Here is a 14,662-nt window from a genome sequence, read left to right on the forward strand (position 1 = left end):
TCTCCAGGTTGATACCCCATCAGATGTGCAAATCAGTGCCAGCCGCCTGTGGCTCAGTCTGATCCCACCCATCCAGTCTGAGGATTTATAATGATAGAAAATCCATGAGGGGGCTGAACAGCTCACATGCCCGGGTGCCCGCTGGTCTACCTAATCGCTGCTTTCTTTTCCTGCTTTTCTCTCAGATGGAAAGCGTCTGAAGCCACCAGCTGTTCCTCATCTTGTGGCTTCGGAGTGGCCGAGCGGATTGTGGCCTGCGTTCAATTCCACCAGGGAGTGGACACTGAGGTGGATGAAGCGAGGTGCCCCATGACAGAGAAGCCACCTTCTGTTGTGCCCTGTATGATCACCATGTGCCCCTTCAGCTGGAAGGCTCAAAACTGGACGGAGGTAAGGTTGTGGTGTTAGGAAGCTGGAAGGGCTGAGCAAGCCATGTCCATGCCCATATTTAGGAACTGGGCTGAGGGGCTATGATCTCCTCACACAGGGCACCTACTGTTACCTATTGACTTCACTGTACCCTGTGCACATGCCAACCCTTTAATGGCCCAGCGGCCATTGCATCTATGGATGGGAATTTTAGTGTAATACTGGAATGAAGGTAAAGAGTGCCAGCTTCATTAAAGACCTGGTGCCTGTACTGATCACCTACACCATGCCAGCTGTTCAGATAGGGCACTGATAATCGCCCATGAAGCTGGCCATCTCATATTTCTTTCTTGTCCCATGCCAACATTTTCATTAATTACATGCACCCCCTCCCCCCCAAATTTCTTGCACTGCCCACCATGACAGTTTTCACCAGTGATTAACGCTGTCGCCCACTTTCTCCTTCCTGCAGTGCTCTGTTACCTGTGGCTATGGCGTCCAGTCCAGAATGGTGTCCTGCATCGGCCAGGCTGTCCAGCAGCCCCTCAATCCGCTCTTCTGCATGCACCTGCCCAAGCCGATCACCCTGCAGGGCTGCCAGCGTCCCTCATGCCCGGTGCCCACTGCCACAACACCAAGCACTGTGCCCAGGACCTCAAATGCACCTGTAACTGCCATCTATGGGCCCCCTTCGGTTACCCTGACTCTGGCACCACGAAGACTGACAAACGACTCTTACAGTTAAGTATCCCATCTCCCCTTTGCCCAGCTTCTCAAGTACAAAGCAAAATTGTGGGGCTGGTGGTCTTGATTGGATCTATGGGGCAGGTGGGCATCTTCACTGCACCCTCTTCATTGCTGTGGGCTGTTAGATGGGCACCTTAAACTTCTTTATTGTGATTCTGTTGCTCCATAAGGGGCCTCAAGATGGCGCTATCGGTGAAAGGCGCCATATGAAGAAGTCTGGCTTATTGAGCCACCTGTCCAATCAGTAAAGTCCTGCTGGGCCCTTCATTGTGTTACAGCGCACCCTGGTGGTGCATCAGGAGAAATTATCACTCACAAAAGGGAGCATCTATCCCTGTCCCCAGTTCAGCCAGCCCCCGGACCTCCAGTGCAGACCCCCATTTCCTCCTGGCTCACAAATCCTTTGTGTAGCACAGTAGCTCCTCCTGCTGGTGGCTTATCCTTCTGCTTGGTGTTGTGTTTATTTGTTCAGAAGGGGGCAGCTTTCACTTCCCATGACTTCATTTTTGGTGTCCCCCCCCCATTCACATATCTGTGGGATGTTCTGGCCTCCTAAGCTACTGTATGTCTTGTGACATTACTTTGTGGGATGGCAAGGTGGTGCAGCAGTTAGTGCCGCCACTGCCTACTCCAACATCCCGGGTGTGAATGCTGTGCCAGGTTGTTGCCCATGTGGGGTCTGCATCTTCCACCAAGTCTCCCATGCAACTTGGGGAAGGGGTATGTTGGGACTAACCCTGGTTGGTATGCAGGGCTATAGGGGGCTGACACCTATTCTGGCAGCATCAGGTGCAAGGCCAGGAACCAGCCCTGGAGGTGGCAAAAGTCCATTGCAGTGTGTTGTGAAATGTACCATAACGTGTTTCAACCCACTGGATGGGACTCTAGGGGCACCCGGGGCAGGAGAATACCCAAGGCAGCCTTGGTTGGTATGCTAGTCCACCTCAGGGATTTCTAAAATGTAACATAACATAAAGATTTTCCATCCCACTAAGTCAAATTCAGATTTTCAGGGGACTGGCACCAATCCTGGCAGCATCAGGCATAAGGCAGGAAACAACCCTGGATGGGGCCAACATACTAAATGTAAATCAGGACAGTGGATGGCATGGACCAGCAGCACAGGTCGCATCACAGGGACCAACCCCGAATGGGATGCCAGTCCATCACAGGGTCTTCTAAAGTATGACACATCATAAACATTTTCCAGCCCACTCAATTCTGTTCAGGTTTCAGGGGGCTGGAGCCTAAGCTGACAGCATCAAGCGCAAGGCAGGAACTAACCTTGGTTGGTGTGCCAGTCCATCATAGCGTGTTTTGAAATGTAACATAATAAGGTCCCACCCACTTAATCCAATTCAAAGTCAGGGGGAAGTGGGTGGAGGTGGGCTGGAGCCAATCCCAGCAGCATTGGGTGCATGGCAGGAACCAACCCAGGATGGGGCCAACCCGCTTAATATAAATCAGAACATTGGGTGGGCTGGACCCTTTACCAGCAACAGAGGTTGTTATGGCAGGAACCAACCATGGCTCCATCATGGGGTCTTCTAAAATATGACACATCATAAAGATGGCTGGACAGCATCAGGTGTAAGGCAGGAACTAACCTTGGTTGGTATGCCAGTCCATCAGAGGGTCTTCTAAATGTAACATAACAAAAACATTTTTTCCAATTCAGTAATCCAAGTCAGGGTTTTAGGGGGCTGGAGCCTATCCTGGCAGCGTCAGCTATGAGGCAGGAGGTGACCCTAGTCTGTCACAGCATGTTGTGAAATGTAACATAATGGGGTCCCACCCTCTTAATGCAATTCAAGGTCATGAGGAGTGGGCGGAGCTGGGCTGGAGCCAATCCAAGCAACAGAAATTGCAAGACAGGAATCAACCCAGGGTGGGATGCCAGTTCATTACAGGGTCTCCTGAAATTTAACATAACAAACATTTTCCAGCCCACTTAACCCAAATGAAGGTCACACAGGGATTGGAGCCCACCCAGAAAGCACTGGAGGGACACCAGTTCATGGCAGATGGGCTAGGCTCCTGCCCTGGGTTCCCCTAGAATCCCATTAAGTGGGCAGGAAGATGTTATGATATGTTGTTTCACAACACATGATTGATTCCAGCCTTGTGTCGGATGCTGCCAGGATTGGCACCAGTTCCCTGGATCCTTGAACTCTATCGAGTGGTTAGAATTTTAGAAGACCCTGGCATATCAATCAAGGTTGGTTCCTGCCCTATGGCCTGTGTGGCTGGCATCGGCTCCAGGCCATCTTCAGCATTAATTTACATTAAGCTGGTTGGCCCCATCCAAGGTTGTTCCTGCTTTGTGTCTGGTGCTGCCAGGTTAGGCTTCATACTTAAACTGGATTAAGTCATTAGAGTTATATTTTAGAAGAATTGGTGATGGACTGGCATCATCTCCTGTGTTGGTTCCTGCCTTTCAGCCAGTGATGCTGGGTTAGGCTCCAGCCAGAATTTCATGACGCTAGTGCTAGTGCCCCATCCAGGGTTGGCTCCTGCTTTGCACCTAATGCTGCTGGGGTAGGCTCCTGCCCTGGGTGCCCCTAGAATCCCATTAAGTGGGTAGGAACATGTTATGATACGTTTGCATATATATTTTCACATTATGATATGTGATGGACTTTTGCCTCCTCCATGATTGAGTCCTGCCTTATGCTTGATGCTGCCAGGATGTGTGCCAGTCCCCCTGCACCCCGAACTCTTTTAAGTGGTTAGAAAATGTTTGGTTTTTTATATTTTAGAAGACCCTGGCATATCAATCAAGGTTGGTTCCTGCCCTATGGCCTATGTGGCTGGCATCGGCTCCAGGCCACCTGTGGCCTTGATTGGCATTTCCATGCTTGCTTCCTGCCTTGTGTCTGATGCTGCCAGGTTAGGCTGCATCCTTAAACTGGATTAAGTGATTAGAAAATGTTTCAGTTACAATTTAGAAGAATCTGTGATGGACTGGCATCATCTCCTGGTTTTAGATTTTAGAAGAATCTGTGATGGGATGTCATCACCTCCTGGATTAGTTCCTGCCTTTCAGCCAGTGACACTGGGTTAGGACGCAGCCTGAATGTCATGATGCGGGTTGGACCAGGCTGGGTTACATTTTATAATGGGCTTTGGAGGGCCGGTGCCCCCTCCAGGGTTGATTCCTGCCTTGCACTCAATATTGCGGGAGTAGACACCATCTCCTATGTGACCCAAGGGCTGGATCACCCTGTGACAGACTGTCACCCCATCCAGGGTTGGTTCCTGCTTTTCACCCAATGCTGCTGGGGTAGGCGCCTGCTCTCTGGATGAGCCAGAACTTCGTTATCATGTTAGGGTCCATTTTCAAACACGTTGTGATGGACTGGAACTCCGTCCAGGGTTGGCTCCTGCCTTGTACTCGATGCTGCTGCTGCCAGGCTGCGGCTCCTTATTACAGAATGTGTTACTAGACCTCATGTGGCCCCCTAGTGGCCAGTACAATGCTTTGACTTCCTTGTGTGTTCCAAAATATCTCGCATGTTGCCAGTGCTCACATAAGAGGAATTGGAGACACGGCTGTAAAAACCCATAAAGCCCCTTGCATTGGGTCACACCATCGAAAGGCGCTATATAAAGCAGTGTGCACCTTTGCACTGGAGTGAACAGGGAGGTCCACATTCTTTCCAAGGGTTTTCTTGTGGTTTAAGATTCCCCACTTCACCCCCTCCCCCTTTTGGATGTCTCATGTCCACCAATCCCACCAGCATCCCATTTTTGGATTTTTGAGACCTGGACGGGGTGGCTTTTCCCTCTCGTGACAAATTTCATTTCACAAGCCTTCACCTTTCATGTCCACCCCATGGCAGGTCCTTGTGGGGAGCTCCTCCTGGAAGACACCGGTGTGGTGGACCTGAGGGACGTGGGGCGCAGAGACTGCCTGCTGTCTGTTGGCCGGCCACTGGGGGAGGTCCTGGAGGTCAAGGTTGTGTCCAGTTCTCTCAATTGTAAAGAAAGTAAGTGAAGGGGTAAAACTTGGGTAGGGGTCAGGTGCGGATTGCTATGCCAGCTAACCCGGTGGGCAATATATGAAGGTGAGGCCTCAGAGTACAGTAAGGTGATACCTGGCCGCAGTGCTGGGGATGACCAGAAGGTGGCGCTCATCCCCAAGGTTGGTCACCCCTACCCCCATCCTCGCCACTCAGTCAGGTCCCACCCTTTCTCCCTGTACTCCTCCCTGCCCCACATATGGAGGCACAATGGGGACAAAGTAACCACCCGTGTCCATCTGTGTCTCGCCACAGGGGAGTTCGTCTTGTTTTACGAGCAGCTGATGCTCCTCAAGAAGTGTGAGCGGCTCACCGGCTACACCATAACATCCCGCAGCAACGTCTTGATGATCCGGCAAGGCCGCCTGGCACCCGGCCGAGGCATCCTCTTACACTACTGGAGTAAGGCGGCCACCAAAAGGCATCACAGCGGTAAGGGTGGGCCGAGGATGGTGAGCCATTGGAACCCAAGGACGCCAGTAACATCTCGCATCTCATTTCCAGATTGTGACGTGCAGCTCTTCGGTGTCACAGGAAAGATCGTCAACCCCATCCAGAGCCAGGCATTGGGGCATCAGTCCTGCAGGACCTTTGTCAACGTGGCACCGAGGCGGCGGATTGAAATCCGGGCTTTGAGCATGAACATGGCAGCACAAGTCAATGGGTCCTACATCCTGGTGAGTCGGGTGTGCCGTCAGGGCGCTGCCACCCCCAAACTAATGCACATTTTTGAAAATTTAGGAGATGGCACAGTGGTATGGGATGAAGCCTCACAGCTCCACAGGCATTTGCTGTTGCCATCTTCAGTGTAACGGAGTCCAACCCTTCCATCCAATGAGCTACAGAGCTGTAGAGTCAGACATAAAGGCCATCCAATCAGCTACTGAGCTGTAGAGACAGACCTACAGGCCATCCAATCAGCTACTGAGCTGTAGAGACAGACCTACAGGCCATCCAATCAACATACTGGCTGCTAGTTTTGGGCTGGTGTTTCCCCTGGAGGGCGCTATATCAAACAATAACTGATTGGTGTGGCTATACATCCCACTGGACTGGGATTTTTGCACGACTGAGTGACTAAATGTGCAGCTTTAAAGAGACATGTTTGAGTTTATATAGCACCTTTTACAATAAACACCATTGCAAGGCGCTTTATAAAGCAACTAAGGATGCAACACCCACAGTTTGCCTGTGAAATCCAACTGTCTCCACAAATTCACTTACGGTGATTCCACATGGCGTTCAGATGCACTCCGACAGACCTGTCTTGTCCTTTCCATGCAGATTCGAGACGTGGACATCATGAGGACTTGGGTCTTCCACGGCAACAGCCTCTTCTTCTGGCGCTCCTCCGGCAGCCGAGCAGAAATCGAGTTCCATGGGGAGTACCTGAGACGCCTGGGCACCTTCCACGGGGAGTTCTCTGCTATTGAGCCATGATGCTGATCCGTCGGTGGCACCCGGACTTCCAGGAGGTGAATGAGAGACGCCAGACGACCTCCCTTCTGTGCTTGATTATAAAACTGGGATATTTGTACTGAATTTGTATATAGAGTGTATGTACACACACTGCATCTGGAGCGCCTCCTAGTGGGGGCTGTCACTCAGAGAGCTCCTTTAAGGGACGCTCTCGTCACCCTGTGGCCATGCTGCCCCCTGGTGGCCCCTTTCTGCCCACACGGACTTATAGAGAAGCGCTCCAGCTTTCAATATGTGTGTCTCTCTCCTGTGTGCCTTTCCTTTGGACCTTCTCACCCAGATGCAGAAATCCAACATGTTACACTTGGGACACCCGTGAGCCTGGCCTTTATGACAGAAGCTGTGCCAAATACACTGAATGTGCCAGTGTGCATGTACCCCTTCCTGAGGTGGACTGGTACCCCATCCAGGGCTGTTTCCTGCCTTGTGCTGCTGAGGTGGGCTTCAGCAACCCACATCCCCCAGGTGGGCTTGAGAGGCTGCACACATAAACATCGTGTACACACACACACAATGCATACATACATACAGTCTATAAGGACATGCACTCGTACAGACAGACACTGTGCACATTACTGTACAGACATACAGGCACACTTGTGTACAGTACATGCACACAGAATCCATGCAGTATATTCACCAATGCATGCATCTACACATATAAAGAAATAATTTAATAGTTAATAGTTAATATAATAATATGTATAATAATAATATATACACCTTCACATACATACATACCATATAAATATAATGCATGCACACACCAACATATATACACGTTACATACATATGGTAAACTCATTTATAAGTAACATACACCTGCCTTTATATACTGGATGCACAAACATAACGATACACATATGCACATACATCAATAAATATAATATATATATATACATACATACATATATATATATTATAAATATATATATATTTCAATAAATATAATTTATATATATAATAAACACATAAGTACAAAAAATAGATAAATATAGCAACTTTCATACAGTTTATAGAACTTATTAAAAATATGGTATATAAAAAACGTGTTAAAAAACACATGCATACATGGACTGAACAGAAAGAACATAAATACACACACACACAAATATTACACCCACACATAAACTCCTAAAAGCCTTACCTGCACGCTTGCTTACATACAAACATCACTCATAAACACATACACAACATATACGGTATATAAACATTAATCACACACACGTTACGGGCCTGCTGTACACACTTTGTAAATGCTGCACAGACTTGTGTGACATATTTGCAAACATACAAGCATATCACGCATAAATATCAATATTAATAATAATAAATACCACACACATATACATGCTGTATAAACATAAAACACACACGCTACATGAACAAGTATTACATACATGCAGGCACTCATGATTCATGCAGACGTGTCCGTGCCCACCGACCCTGTCCTCCATAGGTGGGTTAGGACACACACACACACTCTCTTACACACAAATCTAGCCCCATTATTTACCACACACACACACACACACACACAGCTCTTACACATAGACATACATACAGTGCTATTGGGGTTAGGGAAGTTAGTGCCAGCGCCCCCTCATGTCCCGGAGTGGTATCTCTTACATCATCAGAGACCAGAAGGTGGTCCCCAGGTGCACACGCGTGACACGTGGCAGCTCCGTGTCTTTGGTATAGCGCCACTCACAGCCTGCACCAGCACTTGACACACCCCGCCAGGGTGAAAACTGAAAAGTTGAAGCTATTTGGGGTCACACTGAGGCTCAAAATTCCGACTGACTTGCTTGCCAGCAAAGGTTTAAAAGTGGAGTCTATTTTTCTGTGTTGGCATTGCACCCTCAGTAAGGACCCCAAAAGCTGGTATAGGGGAGGTTATCTCAAGGGGTTCACCGTGCACACCCATTCGTTTTCAAGATCCAGAGAGGAACACGCGCTGTAAAGATCCAATCCACTTTGTTGTATCTCGACGGTGCTGCCATCATAACTGAGAACTGCCCGCCATGTTAACAACTGCTAAGTGGGGCTTGGTGCCCCGGCATGATTTAACATTCAAAGAATGAGAACAAATAAAGCAATAGCAGACATGACGTCAGGTCCGCTTTTATTCAGTGATCTGTACAGTGTCCATGATTTCAGTGAGGCGCTCGGTAGAAGCTGACAAAGACACACCTGAAACAAAAACCACCACAAAAGAACAAGAGTGGCAGAGCTATTGAGCTCTTGTGTGGCAGGAACTGCATGAGGAACATACAAGTCTGCTGTCCTGCATTTAGGAGAGGACCACCTGATATCCGGAGCTCCTGTTACGGCTGCGGTGTGGACAGACACCGATGAAAGATCAGCTCAGCATCATCAGTGATCTCCATCAACATTTAACACTCTGATCCTTCGGTGGTTCAGCACTGCCATTCTCAGCCTCCCGCTGCCAACCTCGGATTAACCCCACACCTACATCAGCATCCGTAATTAATATGGAGACCTTCATGTCAAACTGGAGGTCAAACTTCAGCTACTGGGATGCTTACCAAAGCCAAACATTGGAATGGATCAACACCACCATTGGGCTGAGATGACATACAGTAAAAGGCAATGGCTGAGAGGGCCGGGCACCGCCGCTTCCTCTGTAAATGTTACAGAACACAACCGAGGCCTTGATATGATAAAGCCTGTTTCAGCTCTAGAAAAATAATCACCAAAATACAAAAAAAATTAACTAACTGAATATTACGTCAAATCAGTAAGCAGTGTTCAAAATTCTGCTCAAGAATTATTATAAATATATATATCTACTGGGGGAATGAAAGGAGGAGGGGCTAGATATTGGGCAGGACTACATCCTGGGAAACATGATAAGGAGATGGGGCTGGATAGTAGGAGACATGACTGTGGGTGTGGCCAGACATTAGGAGGTGGAGCTTAGAACAGGGCTGTATGACAGAGATGGTGCTTGATAGTGGGAGGAGTGACTGTGGGCATGGCCAGACATTAGGAGGTGGAGCTAAGAAAATGGCAGTATGATAGAGGCGGTGCTTGATAGTGGGAGGAGCGACTGTGGGCAGAGCCACACACTTGGTGGTGACAGGGGGTGGAGCGAAGAACAGTGCAGTATGGCAGAGATGGTGCTTGATAGTGGGAGGAATGACAGTGGGCATGGCCAGACATTAGGAGGTGGGGCTAAGAACAGGGCTGTATGACAGAGATGGTGCTTGATAGTGGGAGGAGTGACTGTGGGCAGGGCCAGACACTTGGTGGTGACAGGGGGTGGAGCGAAGAACAGTGCAGTATGGCAGAGATGGTGCTTGATAGTGGGAGGAATGACAGCGGGCAGGGTCAGACATTAGGAGGTGGGGCTAAGAATAGGGCAGTATGACAGAGATGGTGCTTGATAGTTTGTGGAGTGACTGTGGGCAGGGCCACACACTTGGTGGTGACAGGGGGTGGAGCTAAGAACAGTGCAGTATGACAGACAGAGATGGTGCTGGATAGTGGCAGGGCTGGCTTCAGGCAATGTCAAATACTGAAAGGGGTAACAGGGCAGAGCTAAGAACAGGGCAAACACTAGAAGAGGTGACAGGAGTTATATAAGGGTAGTGTGGGAGTGGTGGGCTGGTACAAGAAGAGGTGGCCTAAAGCAGTGGTCTAGCTACTAATATAGGGATGGGGCTAAATAAGTGGGCAAGAGGTGGGGATTTAAAAATCTGTGTGGGTGATGGTGGGAAAGGCAAGCTCCTGACCAACAAGAGGTTTTAGAGGTGAAGCTGGGTATTCAGAGGTGGGTCTGGATAATGCAAGTTGTCACCGTGGACATGACAAGATACTGGGAAGGATGACATGAGACTGAAGTAAGTGAAGGGTAATGTGGCAGTGTTGGGTTGGCACCAGAAGGAGTGGTGTGAGGCAGGGCTTAAAATTAAGTATAAGGTGGGATCAGATAAGTGGTCAGAAGTAGGTGGAGCTAAACATAAGGAAGTATGACATGAGGTGGGACTTGATAATGGTGGGGCTGTGTGAAGTGCTAGATAGGTGCTAAATGCTATAATGTGGCAAGGGCAGATAAACTGGCATTAGAAGATGGAGATGGAACACAAGGGAGTGTGATGGTGGGTGGGCCAACACAGTGGGATGGATGACTGTAGATAGGCATAGACACTGGCAAGCATGACCATAAGCTGGAGTAGATACTGGGACAGATTAGTGTTGTCATTTTTAGTTAAGAAGCACTGGGCACAGTTTTGGGTGCATTATTGTTGACCCCTGAGCTTCTAAATACAAGTAATATGACAAACAAGACAAGACCTGTGTGAATTTCCCCTTGGGATTAATAAAGTATCTATCTATCTATCTATCTATCTATCTACCATTCACTCCATTTTTCGCCCGTTTGTTTAGCTAATTGCTCAGATGTCCCAATATCTCTTCCAGATTCTTCTTAAAGGTTCTCAAGGTCTCTGCTTCAACTCCATGTCTTGGCAGTTTGTTCCAAGGTCCCGCAACTCTTTGCGTAAAGAAGTGCTAGTAGATATGACTGGGGGGTCTAGATAGTGGAAGGTGTGACCATGGGAGGGCTGGGTACGGGTTGAGAGAAGGTGAGGCCATGTTGATTACTACGTGTAGTTATGAATTTGACTGTACTCTGTACTCATGTGACAAAGCTGATCCTACAGATAAAGGGCAGTATGGCAGAGTGTCATCTTTCAGTCAATGTGTCTCCCCTAGCTGGGGTTCAAAGTGACATTTCTTGTTGGTTTTTCTCTATTTTATGCAATTTATTTATTTTAATGTTTATTTAATTTATTAGGCACAACTTTCTAATTGCTTGTTGGAAAAGGGAAAGGACTTTAGTTATGTCCCTTATGCTTTATGAGTGGTCCCACAAGGTGCAGGGCCACCTGCCCATCACCGCCACCCTACTATTTAAGGGAGGGCATCCCCCATGATTCCTCGTGGTTCACTGAATACGCTAGGAGTGCAGTTATTGCGGCTTTGCTGTGCTTTGTTTTGCTTTTCTATTTTCTGATATTTTGAAGCCCTGCTCTGTGTTTGTGGATTGATATTTTTTGAACATCTGCTCTGCTTTCAACCTTGATTTTTGGATTCTGCATTGGGACTTTGGTTTACTGGGTTATGCTTTGTCTTTTCAGGCTTCTCCTTGTGCTCTTTGCAGAGCCTTTTTATTTTATCAAGAATACTGTCTGCCCTTTTTGGTTCTAGTTGGGGTATTTTGATGGTGTCCCCCCCTCTAGTGGGCAACCTTGGAAGTGTTTTTGGTAGTTTGTGGTTCAGGATACTACAAATGATGATGGGGCGGGGCTAGATAATGAAGTAGCAGGGGATGTCGCTAAATGCAATGATGAGGGCGGGACTAGTTAGTGGGAGGGATGTCTGTAAACAGGGCTAGATGTAGGGAGATATGATTGGGTAGGACTAGATAATGGTAGGTGTGACCTTTCGAAGGGCTACATATTGGAAGGGATGAAAAATGCTGGCTTAAGTAAAGAGCAGCATGGTGGAGGCTGGGATGGATATTAGGGGGTATGATAGGCTTGGGGCTAAATGACGAGGCAGCAGGGACTAGATGATGAGAGGAGAGGGAGGACAGGGCAGGAAACTAGGGAGGGTTGGACTTGATACTTGGGAGGATGGCAAAAGGTATGGCAGAAACAGGGAAGAGATATGGGGAGGTGTGATAGGAGGCAGGGTTTAGACTCAGTGGGATAGGTCATGTCAAGAGAAGGGACAACAAGAAGTAGGGCTAGGAAGACAGCAAAAGTCAAAGCCCTCAGCTTCGTCTTATGAGAAAAGAAGCAACAAGGCTCTTGGAAATTTACGCTAGCTAAGAGGCAGACTGTAGAGCCTTGCCCACTTCTATCTGTTCAGCCATCATTAACAGACAAGGCAAAATGGCACGGTGATGGAGCAAAGCCATAACCAGCATTACTAATGGGACTTCCAAGCGGCAGCAGTAGTAGCAGTTGTAATATTGTCACATGTGCACAGTACATTAAACATGGATTCCTGTGCGCTTCTAGATTTCTGTTTTGGCGAGAAAAGCAAAATGTGGAGAGTGTTACATTTTCCCCTCCCTCATTCTTCACTTTACATTACAGGAGGGTCTCAGAGTTGGCGCCTACAGTCCCAAGCCTCTGATTGGTTACTTTTTTTTTTTGATCAGTTGTCACAAACTGAGTATATGTATGTACCATAAAATTGCAAATTTTCTAAAGTTAGTGTGTAGCACTCTTAAATTATAGTGCAAAGTGCTTGATATGCATTTAGTCTGGGGGTCCAGTGCTCAGTGGCCACACTCTTGGACAGACATTACTGATTGAGTGAACTAAACTGTGTGGTATGGGGGCAAATGTGATGGTCTACCCCGCCAGGCAGCATAGCTTGGATTAGGCTTAAACCTTCTTCAAAAAGTGCTTTTTCATCTGGGGACTAACATGATTGTAAATGTGATGGTGGCCAAAGTGAATTCAACACTACCCTCCACCTGCTAAGTTATTGAGAGCAATCAGTCCAAAAGCATGCTCCTTCCATTTTTTGTGGTTATGTTAAAGGCGATGGTGTCCATGATGGCACAGATAGTTTGAGTGCCACCCCCCCTCCATCTCAGCCATACTACCCTTACAGTTTGGACTTGGGAAGCTGAATTATCACATCCCGCATGTCCAGCAAGGCCTCCTCCAGCAGATGCGAGAGATGTGCTGCGTTGGTTTCTGCACAGCTGTTATACGCCGAGATGGCAAAGTTGATGTGGTCGTCCATTGGGTTGTAGCAGACGCCATAACCATCGGGCACCACAGGGCCGAAACACATCACACAGTCTGTCTTGGCAGGGACCTAAAGAGGAAAAAAAAAAAGGACTGGTCAAATGTTTCTAGCGCCTTGCATTCAAGCCTCAGGGTGTTTATTCTAAAGGGTACGCCTTCTGTGTCCTGCAGTCAGGATTGTGGGTTTTGGACTCTCTTTAGCCATTGACTGCCTTCTGCTAACTTTTACTTTTTTTGTTGTCATAATCTTTGATTTTGATCATTTCTGCACATGTGTACTGTTTTATTATGGGTTGTGTTGTCATAAATTACTCATTTTTAGTTTGCACTCATTTTTAGTTTGTCTTTGGGTTGGAGGAAAAAAAGCTGTAGAGTTGTCAAAAATTTCAATTTGCGGTTTTCGACATTTTAGGGTCCTCCTGATACCAAAAACATCGATATCTCGATGATGGGTGTGTGTGTGTGTGTGTCACGGTTTTTTGAGGATGGTCAGGGAGTTAAAACGGCTGTACAGAAAAATACCAAACTTAATTATGAGATGATGATGAGCCGATTAGTTTTTGAGCCAAATCGTGCAAGAGAAAAAGGCGCTTTAGAGCAGTGATTCTTAACCTTTTTTGAGTCAAGGACCCCTTTAAGAATCTGATGAAAGCTAAGGACCTCGTTTCCCCAGAAATATTCACATAAACACAACTTTGCATGCAATGAATATCATGTACTTAATTTATCGAGATTTGATTGTCTCATACATATATGACAATACACAAAATATTATTAATCTTTAAAATAAACAATCTAAAAAAGAAAACTCATTATAATAAGGAGATACAATCCTCTTATGCAACTTACAACAAATCTACTCACCTACTCTAACAGTACTGGGCTGTATAGTGAATATAAATGTTAACTGTTATCTGACCCTCACGGAACCCCTGAAAACCACCTATGGACCCCCGGTTAAGAACCACTGCTCTAGAGGAACCCTCAAATACTGTAATTCTGCAATTATTGATTAATTCTTCTCATTAATTGTTATCGTAATGACCTATTTTATGATCAGAAAGATCAGCATCAGAGTGGTAAATAATTACTGAAACGTTAGAGAACAGTTCGGGTAACTTGGTTCATAGGGTGCACACGGCTGAATTTTTTCTACTGAATGCAGAGTGTTTTATCACTGTAAAGTTTTGCTGATAGTTTTTGCAGGTGCCGCCATCTTGTTTATGGCTATCACGCTGATTGGCATCG

The 14,662-nt window shown here is 47.2% G+C and overlaps 2 protein-coding genes across 5 annotated transcripts in view; one reads left to right on the top strand and one right to left on the bottom strand.

Annotated features, from left to right (window-relative positions):
• Positions 1 to 7,500, top strand: part of adamts13 (ADAM metallopeptidase with thrombospondin type 1 motif, 13) — a 66,363-nt gene extending 58,863 nt beyond the window's left edge. Inside the window, exons 26-31 of the mRNA XM_039764415.1 lie at positions 186 to 390; positions 842 to 1,109; positions 4,959 to 5,105; positions 5,394 to 5,570; positions 5,643 to 5,815; positions 6,423 to 7,500. Coding sequence (XP_039620349.1) covers positions 186 to 390; positions 842 to 1,109; positions 4,959 to 5,105; positions 5,394 to 5,570; positions 5,643 to 5,815; positions 6,423 to 6,578 — 1,126 coding nt within the window. The 3' untranslated portion in view covers positions 6,579 to 7,500. The remainder of the gene's footprint in view (positions 1 to 185; positions 391 to 841; positions 1,110 to 4,958; positions 5,106 to 5,393; positions 5,571 to 5,642; positions 5,816 to 6,422) is intronic.
• Positions 7,501 to 8,708: 1,208 nt separating this feature from the next.
• Positions 8,709 to 14,662, bottom strand: part of crata (carnitine O-acetyltransferase a) — a 67,403-nt gene continuing 61,449 nt past the window's right edge. For all 4 annotated transcript variants that reach the window (XM_039764416.1, XM_039764417.1, XM_039764419.1 and 1 more), the window contains one exon: positions 8,709 to 13,484. In XM_039764416.1, the coding sequence (XP_039620350.1) occupies positions 13,269 to 13,484 (216 nt within the window). In that variant the 3' untranslated portion in view covers positions 8,709 to 13,268. The remainder of the gene's footprint in view (positions 13,485 to 14,662) is intronic.

This window comes from Polypterus senegalus, chromosome 9 (genome assembly GCF_016835505.1).
Source record: "Polypterus senegalus isolate Bchr_013 chromosome 9, ASM1683550v1, whole genome shotgun sequence".
Lineage (NCBI taxonomy): Eukaryota > Metazoa > Chordata > Cladistia > Polypteriformes > Polypteridae > Polypterus > Polypterus senegalus.